The sequence below is a fragment of the Stegostoma tigrinum genome, chromosome 4 (genome assembly GCF_030684315.1).
Source record: "Stegostoma tigrinum isolate sSteTig4 chromosome 4, sSteTig4.hap1, whole genome shotgun sequence".
Classification (NCBI taxonomy): domain Eukaryota; kingdom Metazoa; phylum Chordata; class Chondrichthyes; order Orectolobiformes; family Stegostomatidae; genus Stegostoma; species Stegostoma tigrinum.
Genome location: NC_081357.1, coordinates 48,161,770 through 48,188,213, shown reverse-complemented (window position 1 = coordinate 48,188,213; position 26,444 = coordinate 48,161,770). Strand labels below are relative to the sequence as shown.

Sequence of the window (26,444 nt, the reverse complement as noted above, 5' to 3'; positions counted from 1 at the left end):
TCCGAAATGTAACTTTTCCCCATTATAAATGTCTATAATAATGAAATTAGCATGTGTAAGCCCATCAGCCTCTAAACGCACTAGGTGCCCATTGGTTGATGTCTCATTGTTTCCCCAAAATTGGCTGAAATTACTTTGTGAAAATATTTCACCTAACACTTTTTTCAATAATTTTCTCACATCCAAAATAAAGCTTGAAATAAAATCAAACAAATGAAGAAGTCACAATATAACTATGATTTAATATCCTCAATTGTCTTTTGTGTATGGACATCTTTGTAGATATTTGACCACGTCATCCTATTTTGCATGTCTGGAGTTAAATGTAATATTTTTCTCCAGAGCACTTACTCCGATCTTGCTAACTTGCGTTGTAGACGTTGCACAGAGCATATAAAGTGGACTTGGTTTTCAGATGCACCCATACTATTCTCTGAATTGTACCGATAAGATATTTTCTGTGGCAAGCAGCAATTCTTTCTTTGGTTAGTTTTCAAAATGAATTGAGCAAAACATAATGTAAATTTCAAGGCCTTAATCAGTTAACTTGTTCACTGAAATGAAAATAAAATAGTGGATACTGAAAATCTGAAACAAACACAGAAAGTGCTGTAAAACTCAGCAAGTCTGGCTTTGGAGAGAAAGTTTGGAGTTAACATTTTGAGTCTGACATGACTTCTTCAGAACTCATTACTGAATATGTGTCAGAGTTTTGGAGGCCAAGTATTCTGTTTTGCACTTGTAGCTTGGTGATTGTATTCTTTAAATTTCAGTCAGTTCATTACACTGAAAATGAGCTAAAAATCAAATGAAAACTTCTAATTGTGTCTTAATGATGGAAAATGTAATGATCGAAAAGATTTATGCAATTCTTAAGTGAAGATCCAGCACATTTGAAAACTGTGAAAAGTGAGTTTATTTGAGCGTACAATTGCCATTCCATTTGTCGCTATCTCTTTTTAAAGCTGCATGGATTTTGTTTCTAGCTTTATGAAGAAGTCATATGTATGTGCAGTAAAAAATATAACCATTACCAATTCAAATAAAGTATTGAAAAAATAGAGAGAATAACTTGATTAGCTTGTATACATTTCTAGTTCAGCTATTTAGATGTTTGCATCGTATTGTTGTTAATAAATATATTTCCGTTTAGGAACGGCTGCAGTGGCAGTTGCAGGTTTACTGGCAGCCTTGCGCATCACTAAGAACAAATTGTCAGATCACAAGTTCCTGTTTCAAGGTGCTGGAGAGGTAAGTCAGTAACTTCAGTGATTTGGGTTTTAATTCTTCGACAAGGTCTTTCAAGAGGGGAAATTCGTACAGATATGATGGGCTGGGTGATTTCTTGCAAATGAGTTAAACGTACTATTTATAGTGTACTTCGTTTTTGAAAGGCTTGCAGAATCTTGTTTGGTAAGCCCACAGTATCATAATGTGCTGTCCCTTATTGACCTGCTCCATGTAGCCAACTGACTTAAAAGAACTTTTTTTTGCCTTTTACTGAATGTACAAATTGAAATTTTCACGCATTGAGCAGCAAACATAAATGGTAACTTCTGCAACTGCAAAGTCTCTTTAAGAGAACTATCCAAATAATAGAAATGTGTAACAAAACCAGAAAATACTGGGAAAGCTCAGCAGATCTGACAGCATGTGTAGGGAGAAATTAGTTAACATTTTTGGGTCAAGTGACCCTTAGAAATGTATTGTTGATGGACATCAGTGATTTTTTATTTTCACTCCCGTTAAGAGTTTCTCAAACGTTAATATTGATCTTTCACATCCTGGCTTTCAGATATTAATGCAACAGATCGAAGTCTATTGTGGTTCGATTGGAAATCTGTTGATGTGCAGGTCTACTTGAACATGTGCATCACAAAATACTGGGGCATCAAAATGCAAAGAAATTTGATGCCATGTCAAATTGGACCTCCCATGTTGCTAGCTGCATCTGAACCAAGATAATTTATAATTGTGAATTACTGTGGAGGTAATATAGTCTGTTGGATTTTCATCGTTTTGTGCAGTATTATGTGGGTTGCAGTTTTGTTCCAAATGTCCACCTAACGTTTGAGAGCACAGTTACAGCTGCACCACAATCTTGAAGTAGAGATCAGGCAGTTACCACAGAATGAAGAAGGTCAGAGAGTGATCCTTCTCTTGTTCCTCTGTTCAGCAGGCACTGGATTTGGACTGCAGTTGCTGCTACTTGCGTCATCAGCTTAAAGTGGTACATTGTGTGCCAAGACATGACAAGTTAAAAGAGGAGAAAATCTGAGATTTTTTTAAAAATTACATTTAAATTGGAAACCCAAAAGGTTGTATTATTTTTCAATTGTTCAGCTTTTTTTAAAATTTGATTTTGTTTTCCTTCGGTTCCTATTTTAGGCTGCCATGGGAATAGCAGATCTCATAGTGATGGCAATGGAGAAGGAAGATATACCTGAACAGCAGGCTCTTTCTAAGATTTGGATGGTTGACTCTAAAGGCCTCATTGTTCAGGTAAAAACAAAAATAATCATGCAAACATTTGGGGATAGATTCACTGTCTTGATGGTGATGAAGTCATTGCTGTGCTGGATTTTAATGTTACAAGTCTCTACTTCTCCTGTACTCCCAACACTAGAGGCTGGTTTTAGGTTCGTTGCTCTTTTTTGCTGCTTAGCACTGAGGTGGTCACCTCCTGCATATTATCTGGTGTATTCACTGTGGATGCAAATATTTATCTTCTGGAAGAGAGTCTCTCACCAACAGATTTCTGAGGATTAGCTATACTTTACTGGATGATCAGCAATCCTTGGTACTGGCAGGTCAGTTTTACTAATGGGGGGGAAAAAAGCCCAAATTCTAGAAACTTGGGCAGAGCACTTTAATGCCATTCTAATTTACCTTGGTCCATTAGGAGCAATCATTGCTATTGACTATTCTCTTGATATCCACACTATTGGATACAAAGAACACAATCAAATTCATGTCAAGTGGCAAGCCTTCAGGAGCTGAATCTTTCCCAACTAATGTCTGCAAGGCTGGAGACTATTGCCTGCTTGACAAGCTCATTGAGCTCTTTCCGGTCTCTTTGGTGTAAAGGAATATCCCATAAAAATACAGAGGACGCCCCATGTCAACTTGTGCAGGACGAAACGAAATTGCTAATCGCAAGCTAACCTCACTCCCACTCCATCAACAATACATTTACCAGAGTCCTTTTTGGTTTGATTTCAGAAAAGGTAGAGGAACACCGAAACAATGTCTCTCAGTTGTACAGTTTCAGGAAAAGTCCCTGCAAAGGAGCTTATCCCTTTACACCTGCATGAAAACCTTTTCCACTCAGGTTTGCAGGGCTTTGCTAGTTACTGGTGAAAATTGACTGCCTTGAGAAATTTAGCACAACAGTTCTACAGTTGTATGGAGGCATTCTCTCTTATATCCTGGATGAGTCTTTCATTCCATTCCTACTCACCGGTTTGAGTTAAAAAGGCTACAAGCTAGAAGACCATGCAGTTTCATTATTGTTGCTACCAAGCTATTGTAGTGCCATTATGGTGAATGTGACCTGAGCTGCAACATTGAGCAAGATAATAAAATGTGAGGCTGGATGAACACAGCAGGCCCAGCAGCATCTCAGGAGCACAAAAGCTGACGTTTTGGGCCTAGACCCTTGTTCAGAGAGGGGGATGGGGTGAGGGTTCTGGAATAAATAGGGAGAGAGGGGGAGGCGGACCGAAGATGGAGAGAAAAGATGATAGGTGGAGAGGAGAGTATAGGTAGGGAGGGGATAGGTCAGTCTAGGGAAGACTGACAGGTCAAGGAGGTGAGATGAGGTTAGTAGGTAGGAGATGGAGGTGCGGCTTGGGGTGGGAGGAGGGGATGGGTGAGAGGAAGAACCGGTTAGGGAGACAGAGACAGGTTGGACTGGTTTTGGGATGCAGTGGGTGGAGGGGAAGAGCTGGGCCGGTTGTGTGGTGCAGTGGTGGGGAGGGGACGAACTGGGCTGGTTTAGGGATGCGGTGGGGGAAGGGGAGATTTTGAAGCTGGTGAAGTCCACATTGATACCATTGGGCTGCAGGGTTCCCAAGCGGAATATGAGTTGCTGTTCTTGCAACCTTCGGGTGACATCATTGTGGCACTACAGGAGGCCCATGATGGACATGCCATCTAAAGAATGGGAGGGGGAGTGGAAATGGTTTGCGACTGGGAGATGTAGTTGTTTATTGCGAACCGAGCGGAGGTGTTCTGCAAAGCGGTCCCCAAGCCTCCGCTTGGTGTCCTCAATGTAGAGGAAGCCACACCGGGTACTGTGGATGCAGTATACCACATTAAGCAGAGGTTCACCTGCACATCTGCCAATGTGGAAAGTCATCTTGGGGCCTGGGATGGGGGTGAGGGAGGTGGTGTGGGGGCAAGTGTAGCATTTCCTGCGGTTGCAGGGGAAGGTGCCAGGTGTGGTGGGGTTGGAGGGCAGTGTGGAGCGAACAAGGGAGTCACGGAGTGAGTGGTCTCTCCGGAAAGCAGACAGGGGTGGGGATGGAAAAATGTCTTGGGTGGTGGGGTCGGATTGTAGATGGCGGAAGTGTCGGAGGATGATGCGTTGTATCCGGAGGTTGGTGGGGTGGTGTGTGAAAGAGGCGGATCCTCTTTGGGCAGTTGTAGCGGGGGCGGGGTGTAAGGGATGTGATGCGGGAAATGCGGGAGACGCGGTCAAGGGCGTTCCTGACCACTGTGGGGGGAAAGTTGCGGTCCTTGAAGAACTGGGACATCTGGGATGTGCAGGAGTGGAATGCCTCATCGTGGGAGCAGATGCGGCGGAGGCGGAGGAATTGGGAATAGGGGATGGAATTTTTGCAGGAGGGTGGGTGGGAGGGAGGAGGTGTATTCTAGGTAGCTGTGGGAGTCGGTGGGCTTGAAATGGACATCAGTTACAAGCTGGTTGCCTGAGATGGAGACTGAGGGATGTGCTGGAGATGGCCCAGGTGAACTGAAGGTTGGGGTGGAAGGTGTTGGTGAAGTGGATGAACTGTTGTAGCTCCTCCTGGGGAGCAAGAGGTGGTGCCGATACAGTCATCAATGTAACGGAGGAAGAGGTGGGGTTTGGGGCCTCTGTAGGTGTGGAAGATGGACTGTTCCACGTAACCTACAAACAGGCAGGCGTAGCTGGGCCCCATGCGGCTGCCCCCTTAGTCTGCAGGAAGTGGGAGAAATCGAAAAGAAGTTGTTGAGGGTGAGGACGAGTTCGGCTAGGCGGATGAGGGTGTCGGTGGAGGGGGACTCCCCTTCCCCCACCGCATCCCAAAACCAGCCCAGTTCGTCCCCTCTCCCCACCACCACACAACCAGCCCAGCTCTTCCCCTCCACCCACTGCATCCCAAAACCAGTCCAACCTGTCTCTGCCTCCCTAACCTGTTCTTCCTCTCACTCATCCCTTCCTCCCACCCCAAGCCGCACCTCCATCTCCTACCCACTAACCTCATCCCACCTCCTGGACCTGTCCGTCTTCCCTGGACTGACCTATCCCCTCCCTACCTCCCCACCTATACTCTCCTCTCCACCTATCATCTTTTCTCTCCATCTTCGGTCCGCCTCCCCCTCTCTCACTATTTATTCCAGAACCCTCACCCCATCCCCCTCTATGAAGGGTCTAGGCCCGAAACGTCAGCTTTTGTGCTCCTGAGATGCTGCTGGGCCTGCTGTGTTCATCCAGCCTCACGTTTTATTATCTTGGATTCTCCAGCATCTGCAGTTCCCATTATCACATTGAGCAAGAACCTTTTTAATGTGGCTTTCTGCCTTCTCCTGTGATTGGAGCAGAAACGTGCTCAAGTTCTTTGCCACTTACTTTCCTATTTTCACAGTGCCTTTATACTGCTTACATGTCAACAATTTAGCATTTCACCATCTTCCAAATCTTCATAGAATCCTTGCAATGTGGAAAGAGGCCATTCTGCCCATCCAATTTGCACCAACCCTTCAAAATGCATCCTACCCAGACCCAGCACCCCACCCTGTTCCCATAATGCCACATTTCCTGTGGCCACCTATCCTGTCCATCTTTGGCCTGTGGGAGGAAACTGGAACACCTGGAGGAAACCCATAGACACCGGAAGAATGTGCGAACTCCATCCACTAATCACCCAAGGCTGGAATCAAGCCTGTGTTCCTGGTGCTGTGAGGCAGCAGTCTAACACATTGAGCCAGCATACCCCCCTGTATATGTTGACATAATACAATATATTTTAAAACTTCCACTTTAAGAATGGAACCAAATCTTTTGTAAATCACTTTTTAAATGGTGAAGCAGTTCTCTCCTCTTTCAAATTCTTTCTCCCATTATGCAATTTTTTGAAGTTCAAGCTGTTTTTTCTCCTTTCACCACATTGTTCCCCTCAATTGATCTAAAATGTGAGTTTGCTATTTATTGATGTTAGAGGTGGAATGGGAGAAGGTATATTTTCTCGTGACCCATGCAGTTTGAGAAGGAGGCGGCCATGGAATTTTAATGTTTCATTTCATCTGCATCGCTGGGGCCTTGCTCGGGCCACTACAGCACAGCATCTCTTCGGCAAGCTTCTTGCGATTTCCACTTGCAGCATGAGGACTGGCTGAGGCTCAGAAGAACTGGGGAGGTGGTTGTGTTTCTGTGTCTGTGTCTCTGGGAACTTTGCATCAGTTGGCTAAGGTGGGAGATTGAGCGATGTGCAAACATGAGTGTATGCTGCCTGTACAGAAGGGTGGTGCTGTAGGTAAAACAAAAACAAAGTTGATGTAGCATGCCGAGTGTCTCTTCCATGGTGTAAGGCAACTCAGAGGGACATGCCGCCTGATCCCAGCCCCTTTGAAGGAATGGAGCCACAATGATTGGCACTGCTTCCATCAGCCTTTCCCAGGCCATGCTGGGAGAACATTGTGCAGGATTGCTGCTTTTGGTGTAACAAAATAATGATCAGTCTGCTCTCCTCTAAATTGAAATACATCTTGGAAGCAGCGAGTAAACACCAGGAAAGGAAATCCTGAGCCGGCACTTCCGCAGAAATGCAATCACCTGTGGTATGTTCAGTAATAACTGTAGGAATGTTACAGGTACAGTGTTGGGTGATCAGTCATGGTCACATTGAATGGTGGACCAGACGCAAAGAGCTGAATGGCTCCATCCTGCTCCTGTTTTCTAGATTTCCATATATTTGTGGCAGACAATTGTCATCAACCTGGGCAATATAAGCTATTCCCTCATGTTGGCTCTTTCACCAGTCTACGCAGGCTCGGTCGTGTCACTGTGCTTTTAGGTCTTGCCTAATTCAGTCCATTTGAAGTGACATGACTTGAGCTGGCTTAGTTACCATTAATTCCTTCTCCAAGTACCTCCTATGCTGTTAGTTTGACTAACGTTTGTTAGCTAGTGGGCCTGTTGAAGGAATCGCTTGCTGAGTTGCCAAGTGAATTTCACCCACAGGTGTGCTGTTCGAAGAATTCAATTATAGATGTACATACAAAACATTAGCAGCTTTATGTTCTATGCACAGTTGGGAGCTAGATTTTACAACCTTGTGGTCTCGGATTTATTCTAACTGACATCGTTATAATCTCTCTGTGACCATGTTTTCCCTTGGTGTCAAGATGGGATTGTTATCAGCATTAGAGATGTCTTTATAGCCCAACTTGGCTACGACATCAGGATTACAACTCATCGCAGAAGGCTATTTTAGAAACTCCAACAATGTGACATGTTCAAACAGGTTTAACTGAACAGTTTTTCTTTCAATCGTGATCTCAAATCCAGATTTATTATAGTTCATAACAGTAAGTGCCAAATGTGACAAACAGATGCTGATGACACATTGCAGACAGTGCAAGTGCAAATTTCTTTACTTGAGTGGTCGAGGGCCTATGAATGACCTGTAGGGATAATGAGGACAACAGCTTGGAATTTACAGGCTTCTGTTGACTGCTTTAACTCCGTCTCTGCTCAGGTTTGTTAGACCTGTCAGTGTGAGTAGTCTCCTGTCTGTTCTGGGACAGAATTTCATCAAAGAAGCATAATTTGTCCCTGAACTTGTGTGTCTTGTTGATCAAACCACTGGTTGAATGGATTATCAGGTATAGGCTGCTAAATTCTGAGATTCTTTATTTCATTGTTAGGCTCAAATGCTGTGGCACATGAGAAAGTTAAATGGATGCACTGTGGTTGAATGACCTCATGAATTTGGTTATGTTACAAGCAATCGTAGGCAAATATGTCACAGATCAGATAGTAGGTAAGGATCCTTAAAAGGTTTCTTTGTCCTTTTGACCTGAAACAGTGAATCTTCATAATCAGAAATTAAACTATCGACTAGTTCTCACCTTTTGAACTTGGATGGACTCCCCTGTATCTCTAGTTGACCTGCTGTACCAATAGGGAAATGCATCCTGATTAGTAGGAGCTTTAAAGCTATGCAGATTTGCCTTCAATTTCCTTACAGGTGACGTCAATACATAATATTCTCCAGACTTAGTTCATTTTAAATGCTTTAATGGGAGTTACTATTCCCAATTTGCTCTGCTGTGTTTAATTTAGTTGTGCATTCTTCAAATAACTCTTGTAGACCTGCTTTGGGAGGAAAGAAATGCTTCTCTGGGTACCCCTGTATACTAAAACTTTTACAATCACACGTTATAATTCCTTCCAGCTCTGTCCATACTGTGTTGATGGGAGAGGGGGTGGGATCATTTGGCAAGGAACTAGAAGGAAATTAAAATGAAATAGAAGAAAGTGAAATTAAATGCTGTTTAGATATTTACAAATAGTTAAAGCTTACAATAGTAAACTAGAAACAAAGATAAAGGGATACAGAACATCTGGAGGGTGTAGTGTGCACTTACACAGTGGATTTATTGTGAAAAATCCATCGCAACCCAACAGCCAATTTTTAGTTGAAGCTTCTGCACAATATTCAAATCTTGAATGGGATTTGAATAATAAGACGGATGTAATCAGTGATTTTCCACCTTTAAAAGGGAACAAAAAAAATCATAAGAAGTGATTGCATTTTAAGTCTTAAGACAAGCTGTGGAATGTACAACAGCTTGAGCCTTTTCCACCATTCACTTAAATGATGGCTGATTTTTACGTATGGCCATCTTTGCATTGTGATCTTTTAATACCGTTGCCTACCAAAATTCAATCCAAATTAGTTGTGGAGTTTTACAATTGACGTGGCCTCAGTAGTTCTCTGGAGGAGTTAGTTCTGGATTGACACTTCTGAAAGATCTGGCCTTAATTTAAAGACAGCACCTCTGTTTTAGGGAAATCTCCAGCAGAGGAGAGAGGTTTTTTCTATTGTATAGAATTATTCCCTTTTAAATAATAATTGCAGCTGCCAGAGTGTCCCTTTTTGTGTACCGCAAGCATGGTACACAGATCCAGCAGTGAACTACGTGGTCATCTTCAGGACCTACAGCCCTGGAGTGGAAGAAAGTCATGGAGTCTTGAGGGATTATCTAAGTAGTCTCATGGGAATACAAACAAACTGCCTGAACTGTTCTTGTTGCTTAATACTTTTAGGCCCAATATAATTCTGCTTAATTTTACTTGTGCCCTTTCCATGGCCTGTTTAGCTTTCCTGAAATTTGCAGAACATAGACGCTTAAAAACTGTCTTTTGAGAGCTTTATAGAATGGTAATGTAATTTTCAACCTTGGAATTGCAGTCCTCAAAATAACAGCAAACATGACATTACACTTTAAAATCCTTCCTACACTTGTCCATTAGCTTTTGGCTTTTGCACTTGGACCCTGAATTATCTCTGCTGTTCTCCAGTTCTTAGCGTCTCACCTATTTGAATACACTTTGAGTCTAAACTGGACGGGCTCCAGTTTCACCAAATTGAACTCTCTTTACCATAGACTTGACCACTCAGTCTGTCCCCATGCATCTTTACTATTATTCTTTTGTAGTGTTTATAAGCTCTGGAGTTGTATTGCACAGAAGGAGATCAGTTTGTCCATTATATCCAGGTCAGTTTTCTGAAAGTTACTAATTGGTTCTATGTCTCAGTTTTATTCCCCAATTGCCCTGCCAGTTGATCCTTTAAATAATCTAATCTAGCTTGGAAGTTAATGTTATCATTATCTGCCAGTACTGAATTCCAGATCATCACAAATGGCTACGTTTCTAAAAAAAAAACAAAATTTTCTTCACCAGTAACTGCCCTTAACTTCCTTGCCCATTACCCTGATTCTGTATCCCTTATTGATAAAGGCAGTCTCTATTTAGCTGTTTCATCAAAACTCCTTAATTTTGACATGAAAAGAGATCAGCACAGTTGATGTCCAGTTGCTGCTATCATAGACAAAAGGGAGAGGTCAGTTAAATTAGCCTTACTCTTCTGTCTAGAACAGGTTACTTTAAATTTGTTTCTTCACTTTTTTTTTGCAAAGAAGGCTGTGTTATGTTCCCCAATTCCTGTCTGTGAAGTCCAATTTTAACATGACCGACTGCAACTTATTTACTGTTTAGCCGAAGTAAGATTTATTAATATATTCAAAATCTGGTGTTATAGTTTACAACACATGCATGGACAAAAATACAAGGAAGAAAGGAAAAATTGACAAGGAAGTAAGTTATAGCCATGAATTATGCAAAAATCAAATTGCTAATTTTTCATATGAAATAGAGCCCAGTAAGTCAATGTTTGGAGAAGATTTGCAATTGTCTAGTTTGGCAAGATTACGTTTTGTGGAAGCTCAGTTGGAAGTGCATTGTAATGGAAGGTGCATTGATATAATTATTGTAGGCGTAGAAATTAATTCATTTTTCAGATGAAATGCAGATTTCTTTGATAAATCAGGTTTCGCAAGTGATTGCAACTTAGATGCTGGCTTAGCTCAGACCTGCTCCTGCTGTTTCTGTCCAAGTGTGAAAAGCTGACTGAAGAAAGATATCAGTACTGTATAGTCACACCGGAGAAATCGGTGGATAGGTGTGGGGAGTGGCACTGTTTGCACTCAGTGGCCCCTGGGAGACACCTTCCAACTGCCAACAACTAGCAAAGTCCAATTCGTTGGACTGATTCCAGGCCACCCCTGCACATACAGTTGTCCATGTAAGACTCCATCTTGGACCAGGGGAGGGCAGTACATCTGATGTTACTCCATGGAAGAGTTTCACTAAATTGGTTAATCAGGATTTCCCTTCGACAAAAACTTGTCAACTTTTCCCAATCAGCTTGAGTTTTCTTCCAAGTGTGCAGCTATATTCATTTTAATGATCATTTCTAATACCTTCCTTATAACTGACTGACTTAGATTCCTGTTACTTGCCGCCTCCTCCTCCTCCTCCTCTTCTTGAATAGAAAGGTTTTGTTTGCTTCTTTCCAGTCTGATGGAACCTTTCCTGAATCTAGTGAATTTTGGAAAATTATCATCAATGCATCTATTTTGTCCTTTTTTAGTACAGCTTCCCTCATGATTGCAATTTCACTAAGCTCCTCTGCCCCATTTACCCACAGATGTAAAACTATTTCAGACACTTATACTGTGGGATGGGAACAACATGTGCTGTGGATAGAGACTGTGTGTATTACATTTTAGTCTGAATGGCAGAAAGTGACGAGCAGAGTCCCTCAAGGAAATGTGCTGGGCCCTCGACTATTTGCAGTCTATACCAATGATGGAGAGATAAGCGGATGGAAGTCATAATAACTATATTCACAGGGCATCAAGATAAGTGGGAAGTATATTGTGAAGAAGCTGTAAGGAGATTGCAAGCTGATACAGATGGTTTGAATGCATGAAAAAAATCTAGTAGTGGTAAGATAATGTTAGAAAACAGGAACTCGTTCATCTAGGCAAGAACAATTAAACGCAGGGAATTATTAAAGAGAGAGCAACTGCAGAATTCCGAGATCCTGAGGGATTTAAGTGTTCTCATGGATGTTACATAATGTTAGTAGACAGGTGCAGTATGTAATCAAGAAGGCGAATGGGATCTTGTCTTTCAATGAGATGAATTGAATATCAAAGAAATGATGTTGTGGTTCACTTATACAGTTAGACATTGAGAGTCCACATCTCAAATACCGCATACAGTTTTCATGGCGTTATAGCACCCGGCAGTGCAGATAGAAGCCATTTGACCCATCAAATCTGCACTGACCCTCAAGTGCATCCCAAGCCCCACCAAAGCTAACCCACTCAGCTTGCAGAACCCTTCTAACTATGGGGCAATTTCCCCACAGCCAATCCACTTACCATGCATGTCTTTGGACTATGGGAGGAAACCAGAGAAACCCATGCAGACATGGGGAGAATGTCACTCAACTTGGGAGTTGAACTTGGGCCCCTGATGCTGAGAGGTAGCAGTCCTAACCATTGAGCAAATGTGCTGCACTCCAGGGTTACGGTCCCTTTATTTAAGGAAAGATGCTTTGGAGACAGTTCAGAAAAGATTGACTAGTTTGGTACTTAGAATGTAAAGTGTGAAGCTGGATGAACACAGCAGGCCAAGCAGCATCTCGGGAGCACAAAAGCTGACATTTTGGGCCTAGACCCTCTGATGAAGGGTCTAGGCCCAAAATGTCAGCTTTTGTGCTCCTGAGATGCTGCTTGGCCTGCTGTGTTCATCCAGCTTCACACTTTATTATCTTGGATTCTCCAGCATCTGCAGTTCCCATTATCACTGGTACCTAGAATGATTGGGTTTCCTTCTAATTTATACAGGCCGCAGTTTAACAGAGCAAGGGATGTCTCTATTGAAGTGTGCAAGTTCTTGAATGGTGTTGATAAGATGGATGTTAGGAGGATGTTTCCTCTTGTGGGTCAGCCCAGAATTAGCAGGTATAGTTTTAAAATTAGGGACCGCCCTTTTAGGTCAAAGACGAGGGAGAACAATCAGTTTGTTTTCGGAGAATTGTGCGACAACGGAATTCTTTGACTTAGCAGGCAAAATGTACAGAGGGTCATTCCACCTTTTTGAGGTGTACAGAAGAATTTAGTGTCATATGGGTATTTGGAAACGTGGAATTCAAAACACAAATACATCAGCCATGTTATTATCGAGTAGCAGAGCAGGCTTGAGGCACCAAATAACCGGATTCTCCTATTTGACATGTAGTAATTGAGGCCTTTTAGACTAAGGAAAGAGAGGAAACGGACCCAGTCTGCTTGGTTAAGATGTGTACCTGTTAGTGTATTGATGTTAGGAGCACCAACTTGATCTGATTCATATGTACTTTTGTGATCCACAAGGAATTAATACTGTTGTCATCAAAGTTCATACTCCTGAGTGGAAGATCCATTTCAACGTTGCTTGAGGTATTTGGAGTATTCCTTGAGATGATTAACTTTCCTGGCTTTGCTCAATGATTGAAATAGTGTTAGTGCAGATGCATTTAATCATTACCCCTTTTTATTTGATAAATTTTCAGAAGATTTGAGAAGGCTGAGCCACACTGAGGCCCTTTTACCCTGAAATCTGGGTTTTTCCATTTTGGTCAATAAATCAGATTCAGACATGAAAGAGTTGTTTTTACAATGCCAGGTTTAAAATTGCAAATTTAAGAACTCTAATGAGCCCTTCTGATTTCCATGTTATGCTGTTATTTAAGTTCTATCAATTAGTACAGCCACTGTTTGGAACTGTTCTGTGAAATGAAGTTTATTGTTTTGTAAACTGTGCTGCCACTGTATTTGGTTTCAATTCGGGGTTATTGAAGTACCAGCAATTAATTTAGGTCCCTGTATTTGGTTTGGCTTTCTGACAAGTCTCTCCTCTGAGTTCAAATGAATTTTTGTGATAAAAGTCTGTTTCTCAATTTCATTGAGGTCAAGAAATTGTCCCATTCTCATAACTTTTTATTTGCTGTCCCTCAAGATAGATTTAACATATCCATCCTGAATCTTACCCCAGGCTGTCGTCTCTAAGTTTTGGAAAGGCCAATAATTTGTCCAGAACAGTTTTATGCTGGATCCTGGCCTGTGTTAGAACTTTGTAGGAGACTTTGTTTAAAGTAAACCCTAGGGATAAAGGCGTCTTTCCTTGCCCTGATGATTCTTGGACAGTTGGTATGGGTGGGGGATTCATAGCCTTTGCCTGACCATGCGTACTCTGGCAGGGCCAAAGCCACTGAAGACTAGTTAACTCCTTCGATTGCAGATGCTTGCAAAGCCTGTGGTTAGTTTTGTATCACATAATGCCTTAGACTCTTAATGTTATTCACTTCCTATTTCTAGAGTATATAGTAAAGATGTAATGGCAAATACTTAAATAGATGGTTCAGTGAAATTTAATATACTATCACCTTACAGAGGAGTGCAAGGGAACAGCTTTTATTTTATGAAAGTCGTTTCTCATTCAGATTCTAACTGACTGCATATTAAGTGCCATTAACTGAAGCATGTCTATTTAAATATGTAACATCCCTCTTGGTAGATTTAGTCCTGCTTGCGTATGTTTACATTTCTTACTTCTAGATCTTCCTTTTCTAAAGAACTAGCATTTTGTTACATTCGTACAATGTAAAACAAGGAAAGTCAAAATTGTGTGGCTACCACGACCCCGTCCACCAGGCCTAGAAGGAACTTGTTTTGAAAAAGTTGCTGTTATTTCAAAATCAGCTGTTGGTTTTGAAATTCAAAGTTCAGAAATTGAAGACTGAACAAAACACTGCAATATTGAAGTTGATGTTTGTGTCTTGATTTCAGTCTGTGATTTTCCCAGAACCTTTGAAACTCGGCTGCGCTCCAATGATTTGTATGTGATGCATACTATTTTAGGAATAAAGACAGTTTGACAGGTTGACATTTTCTTTTGATGGTAAATTTGTAAGAATGAATTACACCTACAGGTGATTTAGTCATCATACATTTTAGACACATGCTTATGTCAGAGCTCTGGAATTTCTCTTGACTGCCACGCGGCTTTAAATGATGTAGGAAAAGAAATAAGGTCACTTGTTGTTCTTTATAAAAACACTTTCCTTCACTTGTTTTCAATGGGGATACTTTTTTTGTAATTTGTCTTTCTAATTCCTTGCAGCTTTTGCTCATACAAACTGCCCAGATTCGTGCCTTATACCATTGTCTCCATAATTTCTGCAATGTACAGATGGCATTCCACAAGAAGGCTAATAATCCCCAGGGTTATAAAGAAATAACCTTTTAACATAGTTTTTGAAATTACATAGAATTAATATACTGATACTAAACAGGTTAGTATATTTCTGCTGTGTTTCCCACTTCACTAAGGAAAATAGCCCTTTTAAAATATTAGATTACCACTTCTAATCAAACAGCCAACAAAGGAATTTCACGCTTTAAGCATGAAACTAACATGCTTTAAGCATGTATTAATATTCACAAAAGCAAGTTTAAAGTCATGACATTAAGAAAGAAGAATCTTGTTTTGACGTAACTTCAGGATATCCTAAAGCAGTTTATACCCAATGACCTGCTTTTTAACTGTAAGCATTGTTGAAATGTAAATAACTTCAGCTGGTTGAGCATTGCAACATACTGCAGAAAGCATTGTGATAACCTGTTTTGGTGAAGAGTTTACTAGAGGTCAGAACATCAATTTAAAATTAACACAGTTTAAAACAATTGCCAAGAGATTTCTTAATGAAACATGAAGCAACTGGAAATGGTGGTGCCTGGGTTGCCATCTTTAAATAGTGCCTGAGGAATAACGGTATTGGATTTTGCAAGTTAAAATATTTAAATCATTATACACGCTTGTGTAAAGTAAGTAAATTATATATGTAAAGGTTCTCATTTTAAACTTGACGCTTGTTATAAAGCGGAGGTCGATCCCCCTCTGATAGTTAAAACTGAAACACTTGATGGGGTTAGGTAAAACTCACTTTCTCCCCCCCCCCCCCCCCCCAAATACTCCCAGTGGGGAACAAAGAAGCAGGTTAACATCTGTAGGTGTAGAGTCAACTGTGTCGGGGGGAGAAAATGTGGGAAAAATAAAATGACAGGAAAGGAGAACTCAGGAGAAGTTATTATAGTCTCAAATACATACACAAATAGAACAAAGTATTTGGAAAGGTTTGGGAATCAAACTTCAAGCATGCTGGATAAATGAATGACCATGATCAGAGGTACAGTTATATCTGAATGAATGCGGTATATGAAAGAAGGTAAATGAATTTAATGGCACAGATCAAAATTGGCAGATATGATGTCGTGGGCATCATGGAGACATGGCTCCAAAGGGATTGGGATTGGGAGCTGGATGTCCAAGGATTTACATCATATTGGAGAGATAGGCTGGTGGGCAGAGGGGGTGAGGTTGTCTTTATTAATAAGAAAGAAAATAAAATCGACAGGAGAAAAGAAGCAGGGTCAGATGGTGTCGAATCTATGTGGGTAGAGTTGAGAAACCACAGCTTTTTTTTAAAAAAAAAGCCATATTTAGAGTTTTGTACAGGCCTCCAAACAGCAAGTTGAGCGCAAGATACACCAGGAGATAGAAAAGGTGTGTAAGAAAGGCAAAGTTAGTGATCATGGGGATTTCAATATGCAAGTGGACTGGGAAAATCAGGTTGGCAGTGGATTGCAAGAAAAGGAACTTGTGGAATGTCTACAAGATGACTTTTTGAAGCAGCTTGTGGTGGAACCCATTTGGGAGCAGGCAACATTGGGTTTAGTGTTGTGCCATGAGGCAAACTTGATAAGGGAGCTTAAGGTGATAGAATCCTTAGGAGGCAGCGATCATAATATGATCGAATTTACTGTGCAATTTAAGAGAGAGAAGATAGAATCAGAGGTAATGGTATTACAACTAGATAAAGGCAATTACAGAGGCGTGAGGGAGGAGCTAAGCAGGAAGGACAGTGGAACAGCAATAGCAAGAGTTTCTGGGCATAATTTGGAAGACACAGCAAGAATTCATCCTGAGGAAAAAGCTTGGTACAGGGAGGATGAAGCAACCATGCCTGACCAGGGAAGTCAGGGACAGCAAAAAAGCAAGAGAGAAAGCATACAATGCAGCGAGGGGCAGTGGGAAACCAGAGGATTGAGAAGCTTACAAAGACCAACAGAAGGCAACAAAAAATAACAAGAGGGAGAAGATTAAATGTGAGGGTAAGCTAGCCAGTAATATAAAGGAGGACTGTAAGAGTTTCTTTAGATGTATAAAGGGCAAAAGAGGCAGAAGTTGACACTGGCAGCTGGAAAATGATGCTGGAGAGATAGTAATGGGGAACAAGGAAATCACTGAGAAACTGAATAATTACCTTGTCAGTCTTCATGGTGGAAGACATGAGTAATCTCCCAAAAATTCTAGAGCATGTCGGGGGCAGAGCTGACTGTGGCCACCACCAAGGAGAAGGTGCTAGAAAATCTGGTGGTCCTGAAGGTGAATAAATCACCGGGACTAGATGGACTACACCCCAGAGTTCTGAAGGAGATAGCTGAAGAGTTAGTGAGAAGGTGTTAGTGGTGATCTTTCAGGAATTGTTAGTCAGGGAGGGTCGCGGAGGACTGGAAAATCGCTAATGTGACATCCCTGTTTAACAAGGGAGTAAGGCAAAAGATAAAAAATTACAGGCCGATTAGCCTAGCCTCGGTTGTGGGTAAGATTTTAGAGTCCATTGTGAAGGCTGTGATTTCTGAATACTTGGAATTGCGTGGTAAAATAAGGTAAAGTCAACATGGTTTCATCAAGGGGAGGTCATGCCTGATAAATCTGAGAGAATTCTTTGAGGAAGTAATGAGCAGGTTAGACTAAGGAGGGCCAATGGGTGTTACCTACCCGCACTTCCAGAACGCCTTTGACAAGATGCTGTACAGGAGGTGGCTGAGTAAGACAAGGGCCCATGGTGTTAGAGGCAAGGTGCTAGCATGGATAGAAGATTGGCTGTCTGGCAGAAAGCAGACAGTGGGGATAAAAGGGTCTTTCTCAGGATGACAGCCGGTGACAAATGGTGTCTCGCAAGGGTCAGTGTTTGATCACAACTTTCCCCTTTATACATTAATGATCTAGATAAGGGAACAGAGGGCATTCTGGCTACTTTTGCAGATGACACAAAGATAGGCAGAGGGATAGGTAGTATTGAGAATGTGAGAAGGCTGCAGAAGGATTTGGACAGGTTAGGAGAGTGGGCGAAGAAGTGGCAGGTGGTGTACAGTGGGAAAGTGTGAGCTTGTACACTTTTGTAAGAAGAATAAAGACATGGACTTTTTTCTAAATGGGGTGAAAATTCAGAAGGCTGAAGTGCAGAGAGACCTGGGAGTTCTAGTCCAGGATTCTCTCTAAGTTTGTAGCTCAGGAAGGCAAATGCAACTTTGGCATTTACTTTGAGAGGGCTTGAATATAAAAGCAGGGATGTACTTCTAAGGCTCTATAAGGCTCTGGTCAGGCCACATTTGGAGCATTGTGTGCAGTTTTGTGCGCCATATCTCAGGAAGGATGTACTGGCCCTGGAGCTGGCTTAGAGGAGGTTCATGAGAATGGTCCCAGGAATGGAAGGCTTAACATATGAGGACCATTTGAGGACTCTGGGCCTAAACTCGATAGAGTTTAGGAGGCTGAAGGAGGAACTAATTGAAGCTTTCAGAATACTGAATGACCTGAACAGAGTAGATGCTGGGAAGATGTTTCCATCAGTAGGAGGCACAGCCTTTGAGTAAAGGAAGGATTTTTTAGATTGGCAATAAGGAGAAACTTCTTCAGCCAGAGGGTGGTGAATCTGTGGAATTCATTGCCACAGAAGGTTGTGGAGGCCAACTCATTGATTGTATTCAAGACTGAGATAGGTTCTTGATTATCGAGGGTTACTGGGAGAAAAGTTCCTCAAACTCAAGCAGCCCTGATTGAATGGTAGAGCAGACTCAATGGGCTGAATGGCCTAATTTCTGCTCCTATGTCTTACAGCCTTAGGGCTAGGCAAGCCTCTATATATCTCCTGTTTCCAAAAAAAGTGTGAAAAATGATATAGCCTGCCTCTCACCCTCAAGCTGCTTTGAAGGAGTGGTTAAATAACATGAACTCCTTTCACTTGCTCTATAATCAAAAAATAACAATTTAATTATCTAACAGCGAGCAGATTAACTGAACCATTAACAAACCGAACAATTCCACCTGAAAGACTAACTATTCCTAAATAAAATCAAATTATAATGGCATGCTATTCTAATAAATACAAGTACAATATGTATAAGCTAAAAGTTTTTAAAAAAATCAAAACTTAGCCTGTCAATTTTTAGCCAGGATAGGTCTTCCAGAATGTTTTGTGCCTTCTCCACTTTTTTCTTCAGCCAGGAACGCCTTTCTCTGTTAAATTCTTGCGTCGGGGCTATTAACTAAGAGTGCCACTGTACCTTTAGTTAGTTTCTCTCAGAGCTTAGACAGTTCTGTGAGACCCAGTGATTTTTTTCTTTAGAGCTGATGTTTGTTACCTCCATCAGATGGCAGTTGCTCATGCACTGATTTTCAAATGCTCTTGATGACCTATCAATTTTTTGCAATGGCTGAAGAAGTTACTCCTTATTGTTTCTCCTATGTTGTAAAACCATCAGATTTAAATTTAATTTGGCTTTTTAGCCTCTAAGCACCTGGTTTCCATTAATTGGCTGATATTAAAACTGGTTGTCTTGCTAACAAAACAAAACTGTTGCCTGGATTGCTAACCGTACAGTCTTTGATGCAAATGTTTCAGTTTCAGGAGCTCTGTGTACCTGTAACCCACAAGCTGCCCATAGATTTTTTTTTTAAATCTCTAAGTGCAGAAAAATCACAATCTTTTAAAGGGACCGTATGCTCTGTTCCCCTACCATTTTACAATCATGCCATTCTAATGTCCTGCCTTCCAATCCACTGGTACTCTAGCCAACTTCATTGCCTGCTGTAGATTCATATCCTGGTTTCCTTGACTGTCTCCAGCGCTCACCTTTTATTGCTGTGTTTGAACACTAGTGATTGTAATGACGTCAGTTGAGTTCCCTGATTGGGAACCTGGTCCAATCAGGGAGCTCTGACTGACAGATAATATCAGAAGTTTGAGGTTCTTTCACTCTGTAAACCTGCTCTGAGGAAGCTGGGCCAGTGTCAACTAGGTGCCATGAAGGGTGACTTGGTGATGGGATACTGGTCCCTGTAGAGATGGTTGGATAAAACAGAGCTGGAATCTGGAAGTTCATCGATATTCCATGCTGGAATTAAAGTTAATAACATGTTCCATTCTGCATGCTCGCATCAAATAATTATTGTGGTTGACTGTTGATAATTCAATGTTGCTGAATTCAAATTTCTTAGAACTATGACTGACATAACTTTTAACAGTCGAAGATATTGCTTAAGTACTGAGGACTGGTCCTTTTTCATTTTTCATCCAATCTCTACGGGCAGGAATTCTAAGCTAGATAAAAGCAGAAAAGCCTAGCATCGTGCAACTGTCAAAGAAACAGATGAGTCTATGTTTGGAAATATTCTCTGCTTTTAACCAAGTTTCACCCATTCAGTGATGTTACAGATGGAGCAAGGCAGTAATTTATTTACTCAATCAATTCCTTTCTGTTACACCAGTTTGAATCACACTGTGGCAGATGTTGCAAGCTCGCCACCAACTTCCCAAGGGAAACTAGGGACAGACATTAAATACTGGCCAACTAGCTGGGCTGACATCCCATGAGTGAATAACTTTTTTTTTAAGGCAAGTGAATGAGTAATAAATGTGGAATTAAAAATTCTGGACTACTCTCAGCTGTGTAACCACTGTCAATTTTCATAAAGACACATTTGATTCAGTAATGTTCTTTAGGGAAGGGACTAGGTCTAACCTAGGCCTGACTCCAGAGCCACAGCAGCAATGCTTAGCCACCCTCTGAAATGGCCCAAGCCAGCCACTCAGTTCCAGGATAGTTAAGGATGGGCTACACCTGCTGGCATGGCCAGTACCACCCATTTCCATCAAAGAATAAAGATGATGCATACAACAGACAGTTTCATTAACTTAGTACCTAGCTCTCCAGGTTTTGTCATCTTAAATACTTCATTGTAGCCCTTTCACAAGGCACAGTTCTTGCAGTGTTGGATTGAGAGACGTTTTGACATTGTCTGGTTCCGTTGGGTGTTGATTTGGGAAATGCATTATATTGCATTGTTCATCTTTCAGACGTGTCTGTAGTTCTAACCCTGGTATGTGTTCAGTCACCCAATATCAGTCGGGGAAATTCTGACAGCACAGCAGTTGTTCATAATGTCCCTCTGCAGGGAGAGGAGAACCAGGTCCTTGTCGTCCACTGATCCTGCTGGGAGCTGAGTTGCTCTGGATCTTGGTCTCAGTTATGGTTTTTGTCACAAGGATGTGGAGGTTAGCAAAGGGATACAGAAAGGTCAAGTGAGTGGCTCCAAAAATGGAAGATGGTGATATAATTAGGAAAATGTGAAATTGCCCACTTAGGCTGGAAGAGGAGAAAAGCCGTAAACTGTTTAATGGAAAGAGATTGTAGATTTCTGTGGCACGTGTGCGTGCCCTGGTGCATGAATGACTCTCAAAGTCAGTATGCAGGTACAGCAAGTGATTAGAAGGCAAATGGAATATTGACCCTAAATCTAAGTGGAATAGAATATAAAAGTAGGGAATTTTTATTGCCCCTGTACAGGGTTGTGCTTTTTGAATATGGTGAACAACTTTGGTTGCCTTATTTGAGAAAAGGGTATAATTTGAGGAAAGGCTGTGGCAGCAGTTCAGAGAAGGCTTACTCACTCATTCCTGAGGTAAGGACCCTATTTTGTGAAGAAAGGTTGAATAATTTATGCCTTTTTCCCGTGAAGTTTAAGAGAATGAGAGTTGATTCTATTGAAACATGTAAGTCCCTGATGGAACTTGAGCGAGTAGATTGAGAGATGTTTTGCCTTGCTGGAGAGAAACCAATAGAGGGCGCAGTTTACTCTCTGTACTTGCATGCTAATTTTGAGTCATGTGTCAGGGCACACAGATGAGGTCCCCCTTTAAATGGAGAGATGAGATTTTGTTTTCTAGAGTTGTTATTCTGTATTCCAGAAGACAGTGGAGGGCCAAGGATCACAGGAGGTCAATGGCGTTTTGATCCCTCCCCCGATCAGCTATGATCTAATGAATGTTGGAGCAGGCTCAGTTGGCCGAATGGCCTACTCTTACTTCCAAGACCTATGTTACCATGTTCCAACAAGAAAATGATCTTTTAGCATTCATTATTAATGCACTTGCCTGAGGAGATGTGATTAGTCACAACCACAAGTGGCTGTCCCCCTGAAGCTCTGCCTAATGGAAAGGGTGGTGGGGAGGGAGGAGAAAGATGCAAAAATATGAATGTTTGAAGAATACTACTTTCTGGCTTTGTTCTATAAAGTTCAGCATTTCCACAAAGGAATGTAAACCATCTGGCAGATATTATCCATCCATGCAATGAGACTTGATTGGAAATATCGTTAAAATTCTTTACTTTAAAAGACATCTGAAAATATTCTTTGCAGTAATTTGTAGCACCTTCTTGTTTTGTGGGATGTGAGCAAGTGCTGGAGTGGTCAGCATTTGTTGCCCATTCCAATTACCACTGCACACCACTATTTTGAAGACCCTGCTTAAAACAGAGGTTCTGATTTTCAACATTGGGGCATGTGTTGTAAAACTTCAGATATTCTACATGCAGTCACACTTGGGCCAAATGCAGCATTCTCTAATGAAAACCCTGTTTTGTCAGATGGAGATGGATTACCTCAACTTGATTTACTTTAAACGGAAGACTTTGTGTAATTTCAAATGGAAAGTGGTTTAATCATTTACTGGGAAATGGTGCCATCTGGTGGATAAGGAGCAAATCAGTATTATTTCCAAATTTGTATCAGTGACAGCGGGAACTGCAGATGCTGTAGAATCCAAGATAACAAAGTGTGGAGCTGAATGAACACAGCAGGCCAAGCAGCATCTCAGGAGCACAAAATCCTCTCTGATGAAGGGTCTAGGCCCGAAACGTCAGCTTTTGTGCTCCTGAGATGCTGCTTGGCCTGCTGTGTTCGTCTAGCTCCACACTTTGTTATCTTCTTTCCAGATTTGCTGCTCAGCATTCTGCATGCTGATTCCCTGTCTGAGAACACTTCAATCAGCTTCAGGCATTGATTTTTCTTGTCATTAAAATCTGAGAAACATAAGTGGCACACGTGATTTCCCAAGATTCATTATGCATCATACAATCATCTCTTGAAAGGCTTTGGCATGAAACTTGGGAATCAGGTTAACAGTGAAGATCGGAACATACTTTAGGAGGACATAGACCGATGAAGTGGACAGATATTATGCAGGTGGCCTTTTAGTGTGGTGAAGTGTGAAATGACTTACATTGGTAAGAGTATAAGCATAGAGGCAGTGTTGGGTCCGTGGTGCAGTCGCAAAAGAATTGTAGCTGAGACTTTTGGGGTGTGTGTGTATGCAAAAATTGTTGAAGTGGTTTAGCAAGTTGAGATGGCAAAAATTAAGTTTCTTTAAGTTTTTTTTAAAGAAAACAAATGGAATTCATAACATTGAGTAAAGACAAAGCACTAAAGCAATTTGAGCTAAATTCTAATATCATGGTTTTGACCACTTCACCATTGTTACCTTCTCGCTAACAGAGCCCTAACCCCTGGAATTCCCTCCATAAATGTCTGAGCTTCTCCTCTTCACTTTTTTTCTTCATAAGCTCCTATATCATCAGTTCTGATCTTTATGTGGCTCAGTATCAAATATTTACTTGATATTGTTCCTGAAATGTAACTTGTGATACCTGATTTTGTAAAAGGCACTGCAGAACAGCAAGGATGTCGTTGCTTTGTAACCTTTTCCAAAATGAACAGCCCAGCCTCTGGTGCATGGTGTCCAGCCCTGAATAGCACGGTCTAGATTTTCCAATGGCCAGATGATGGTTCTGCAGCGGAGATGAAAGCTGTGCATTTGGATTCCTCAAAATCCCAGGCGTAGCAGACTGAGGAAATTTTCTGGGAAGTTGAAAATTCCAATGGGCAATTCCTTTATGCCTGGAACCTGCCGATTAACTTCCATTTGAATCAGAGAATTTGGAGAGTTTTGTTGAGGAAATGTTAGATCATTGAATACCTAGTTTGCCTCCTCTAACTGTCAAACTGACCCTCCAGCTTGGCGTGCGCACGTCCAGCTACACGTCCCCCAAGCCCAGAATCTGGAGACCCTTTCTATTCCCCGGATCTGACATCTATCATCCCTGACACCTCCAAGAAACAATTGTTTACAGGTAAGGCCAGACTCCCAGTTGGTCCCCTCCTCTCCACCCTTGAATAAACAGTCTTACACTCTCTCCTTGAGACCCATCATCATTAGGACTTTGAGGAGCCAATAACCCATACCCAAGACCAAACCTAACTCCACATCTCTGCATAAGACTGAATATCACACCCCATGCCTCCATTCCACCCTTGCCACCCAGAGATGTAACACACCACCCCTTATCCCCATCAGAAACCACCACCAGAACCTGCAAGCTGTCAGAGGCTGGCTGGGATGCTGGACATTTTCAATTGTAGAATATAGCAACTGACTGCTATCAAAAACCAAGGGTTGCCTGCCTTTCCACAACTACCCTGTACCGCGAGAGACCTGTCAGGTTTAAAATATGCTTCATACCCCAGTACGATCCCTGATTGGAACCTCCTGTCTGAAATGTGGAGTTTACTTACAAAGGAGGAACGGAGAGGCAACTTGAGTTTGATTGCCACTCCTTGGATAATCCTTTTGGAAGGATATGAAAACCACAGCAATTGTGCAGAAGAGATTTCCTAGACTGCAACCTGAAATAAGGAATTTTGTGGAGAATTTGGGTTGTTGCCCTTGTAGCAGACCAGTTTGTGGGGAGGCTTTATGAACATTTAAAAAATCGTGAAGTCCCTTTTAATGATTTAAGTAAGGGGACACTGCTTCCAGTGGCAGAACAGTCAGTGGATTGACCTGGGGGACACTGAATTAAAGCAACTGGCAGAAATACCATTTTAGATTTGAGGGGGAGAAAAGTTACACAACCAAATATGGTCTGGAAGGCAATGCCTAAAGGGCTGGTAAAGCAGATTCAGTGGTAACGACCCAAAAAGAGAATGAAATAAATAGTTCAAGTGAAGAAAATCTGAGCTCTGGGAGAGAGCAGGGAAGTCGGACTAATTGGATAGCTCCAACAATTGGTTACTGGGCTCACAATTGACTTAATGGCTTCCTCCCATTGTTGCTGTATTGTACCTTGATTCTATAGAAATTACATTTTTAAATGAACCAAAAAGTTGTTGAAAGCAGTGGTTGTACAATTCCATTGAACACGTACAAAGCACCCCCATTGATCATTTGTCACCTCTCCCTTTTTATTATAGTTTTTATTTCTCACAATGTTGTTGTGCAGACTTCAGCAACATTTTGATGTGGAATTTAAATGAACATGCATATGATGTTGAAACAAAACTAAAATGTTGAGGGCTAATTTAACCTAACCTGTCTTTTGGAAGCTGACGTGATCAAATGCGTCACCCATTTTAAGTCCAGCCCAAGGAAGGGAAAGGTTAAACGTCACGGTTTTCTATCTATACATATTGATTAAAATTACTCATTTCAGAGCTTGCAAAAGCAAAACATCCTTTTGGTCCCCTATTATACTTTTCAAATATAAAATATTGTGGTTCTCTTTTATTTGTGGTTCTCTTTTATTTGTGGTTCTCTTTTATTTGTGGTTTTGTGCCCTGTCAAATTTTGTGGACAGTTCTGAAACCAATCTGTTGTCAACAGCGACTGCTTGCAACTCTGAGGTTAAGATCAAGATAAATCTTCCCTGTTTGTCCACCTGTATTCATCAGCCCTGTCTCTCTGATAGATTTGATTTGTTCAAACAGATTTATTTTAGCACAGACTTTGTGGTTAATATTTCATGTTTTAAACTAGATGTTTATATAAATATCTACCAATTTTGGGATTGGTGTGGATGGGTTGCAATGGGCATCGAATGGTATTCAATGGTGTTATGTTGACAGGAGAGTATTGGCAGTCACAGTAAAATGAAAAGAGGTGTATATTTTGGCCATTTCTTAGTGGTTTAGCTTTCCTTTTGTGCAACTTATAAATTACCTTTTGTCCCAGCACCATTCCTGACATCACAGCATTCCTAATAGGAGTTCTGCCCGATTTCTGAGGTTTGGAGACACTTGTGATCTGTGAATGGGCACCAGGCTGCATGAGTTTGTCTGTGCCCATGCAGTAGTAGGTACACACTTGTACAGTGGCAGACTTCACCTTCTCAACTGTGTTGGTGAAGGTTCCTCTTTTCTAAACAAAAAAGTTGAGACAGCAAGTCCAAAGGTATGTAAAACTGATACAGCTACAATTTGATGCTGTCCCAAAATCTCTTGCACTTGTATTTCAGGCAGCTGGTGTGAATGGGGCCTACATGACATTGAAATATTTCTTCAGAGTTTGCAGTCTACATTAGTAGAAACTAAGATGATG

At 41.5% G+C, this 26,444-nt stretch overlaps 1 protein-coding gene across 5 annotated transcripts in view; it reads left to right on the top strand.

Moving 5' to 3' along the window:
* The window catches only part of me1 (malic enzyme 1, NADP(+)-dependent, cytosolic), a 393,143-nt gene that overhangs the window by 294,605 nt on the left and 72,094 nt on the right, over positions 1 to 26,444 (top strand). For all 5 annotated transcript variants that reach the window (XM_048531809.2, XM_048531811.2, XM_048531810.2 and 2 more), the window contains 2 exons: positions 1,154 to 1,251; positions 2,389 to 2,502. In XM_048531809.2, the coding sequence (XP_048387766.1) occupies positions 1,154 to 1,251; positions 2,389 to 2,502 (212 nt within the window). The remainder of the gene's footprint in view (positions 1 to 1,153; positions 1,252 to 2,388; positions 2,503 to 26,444) is intronic.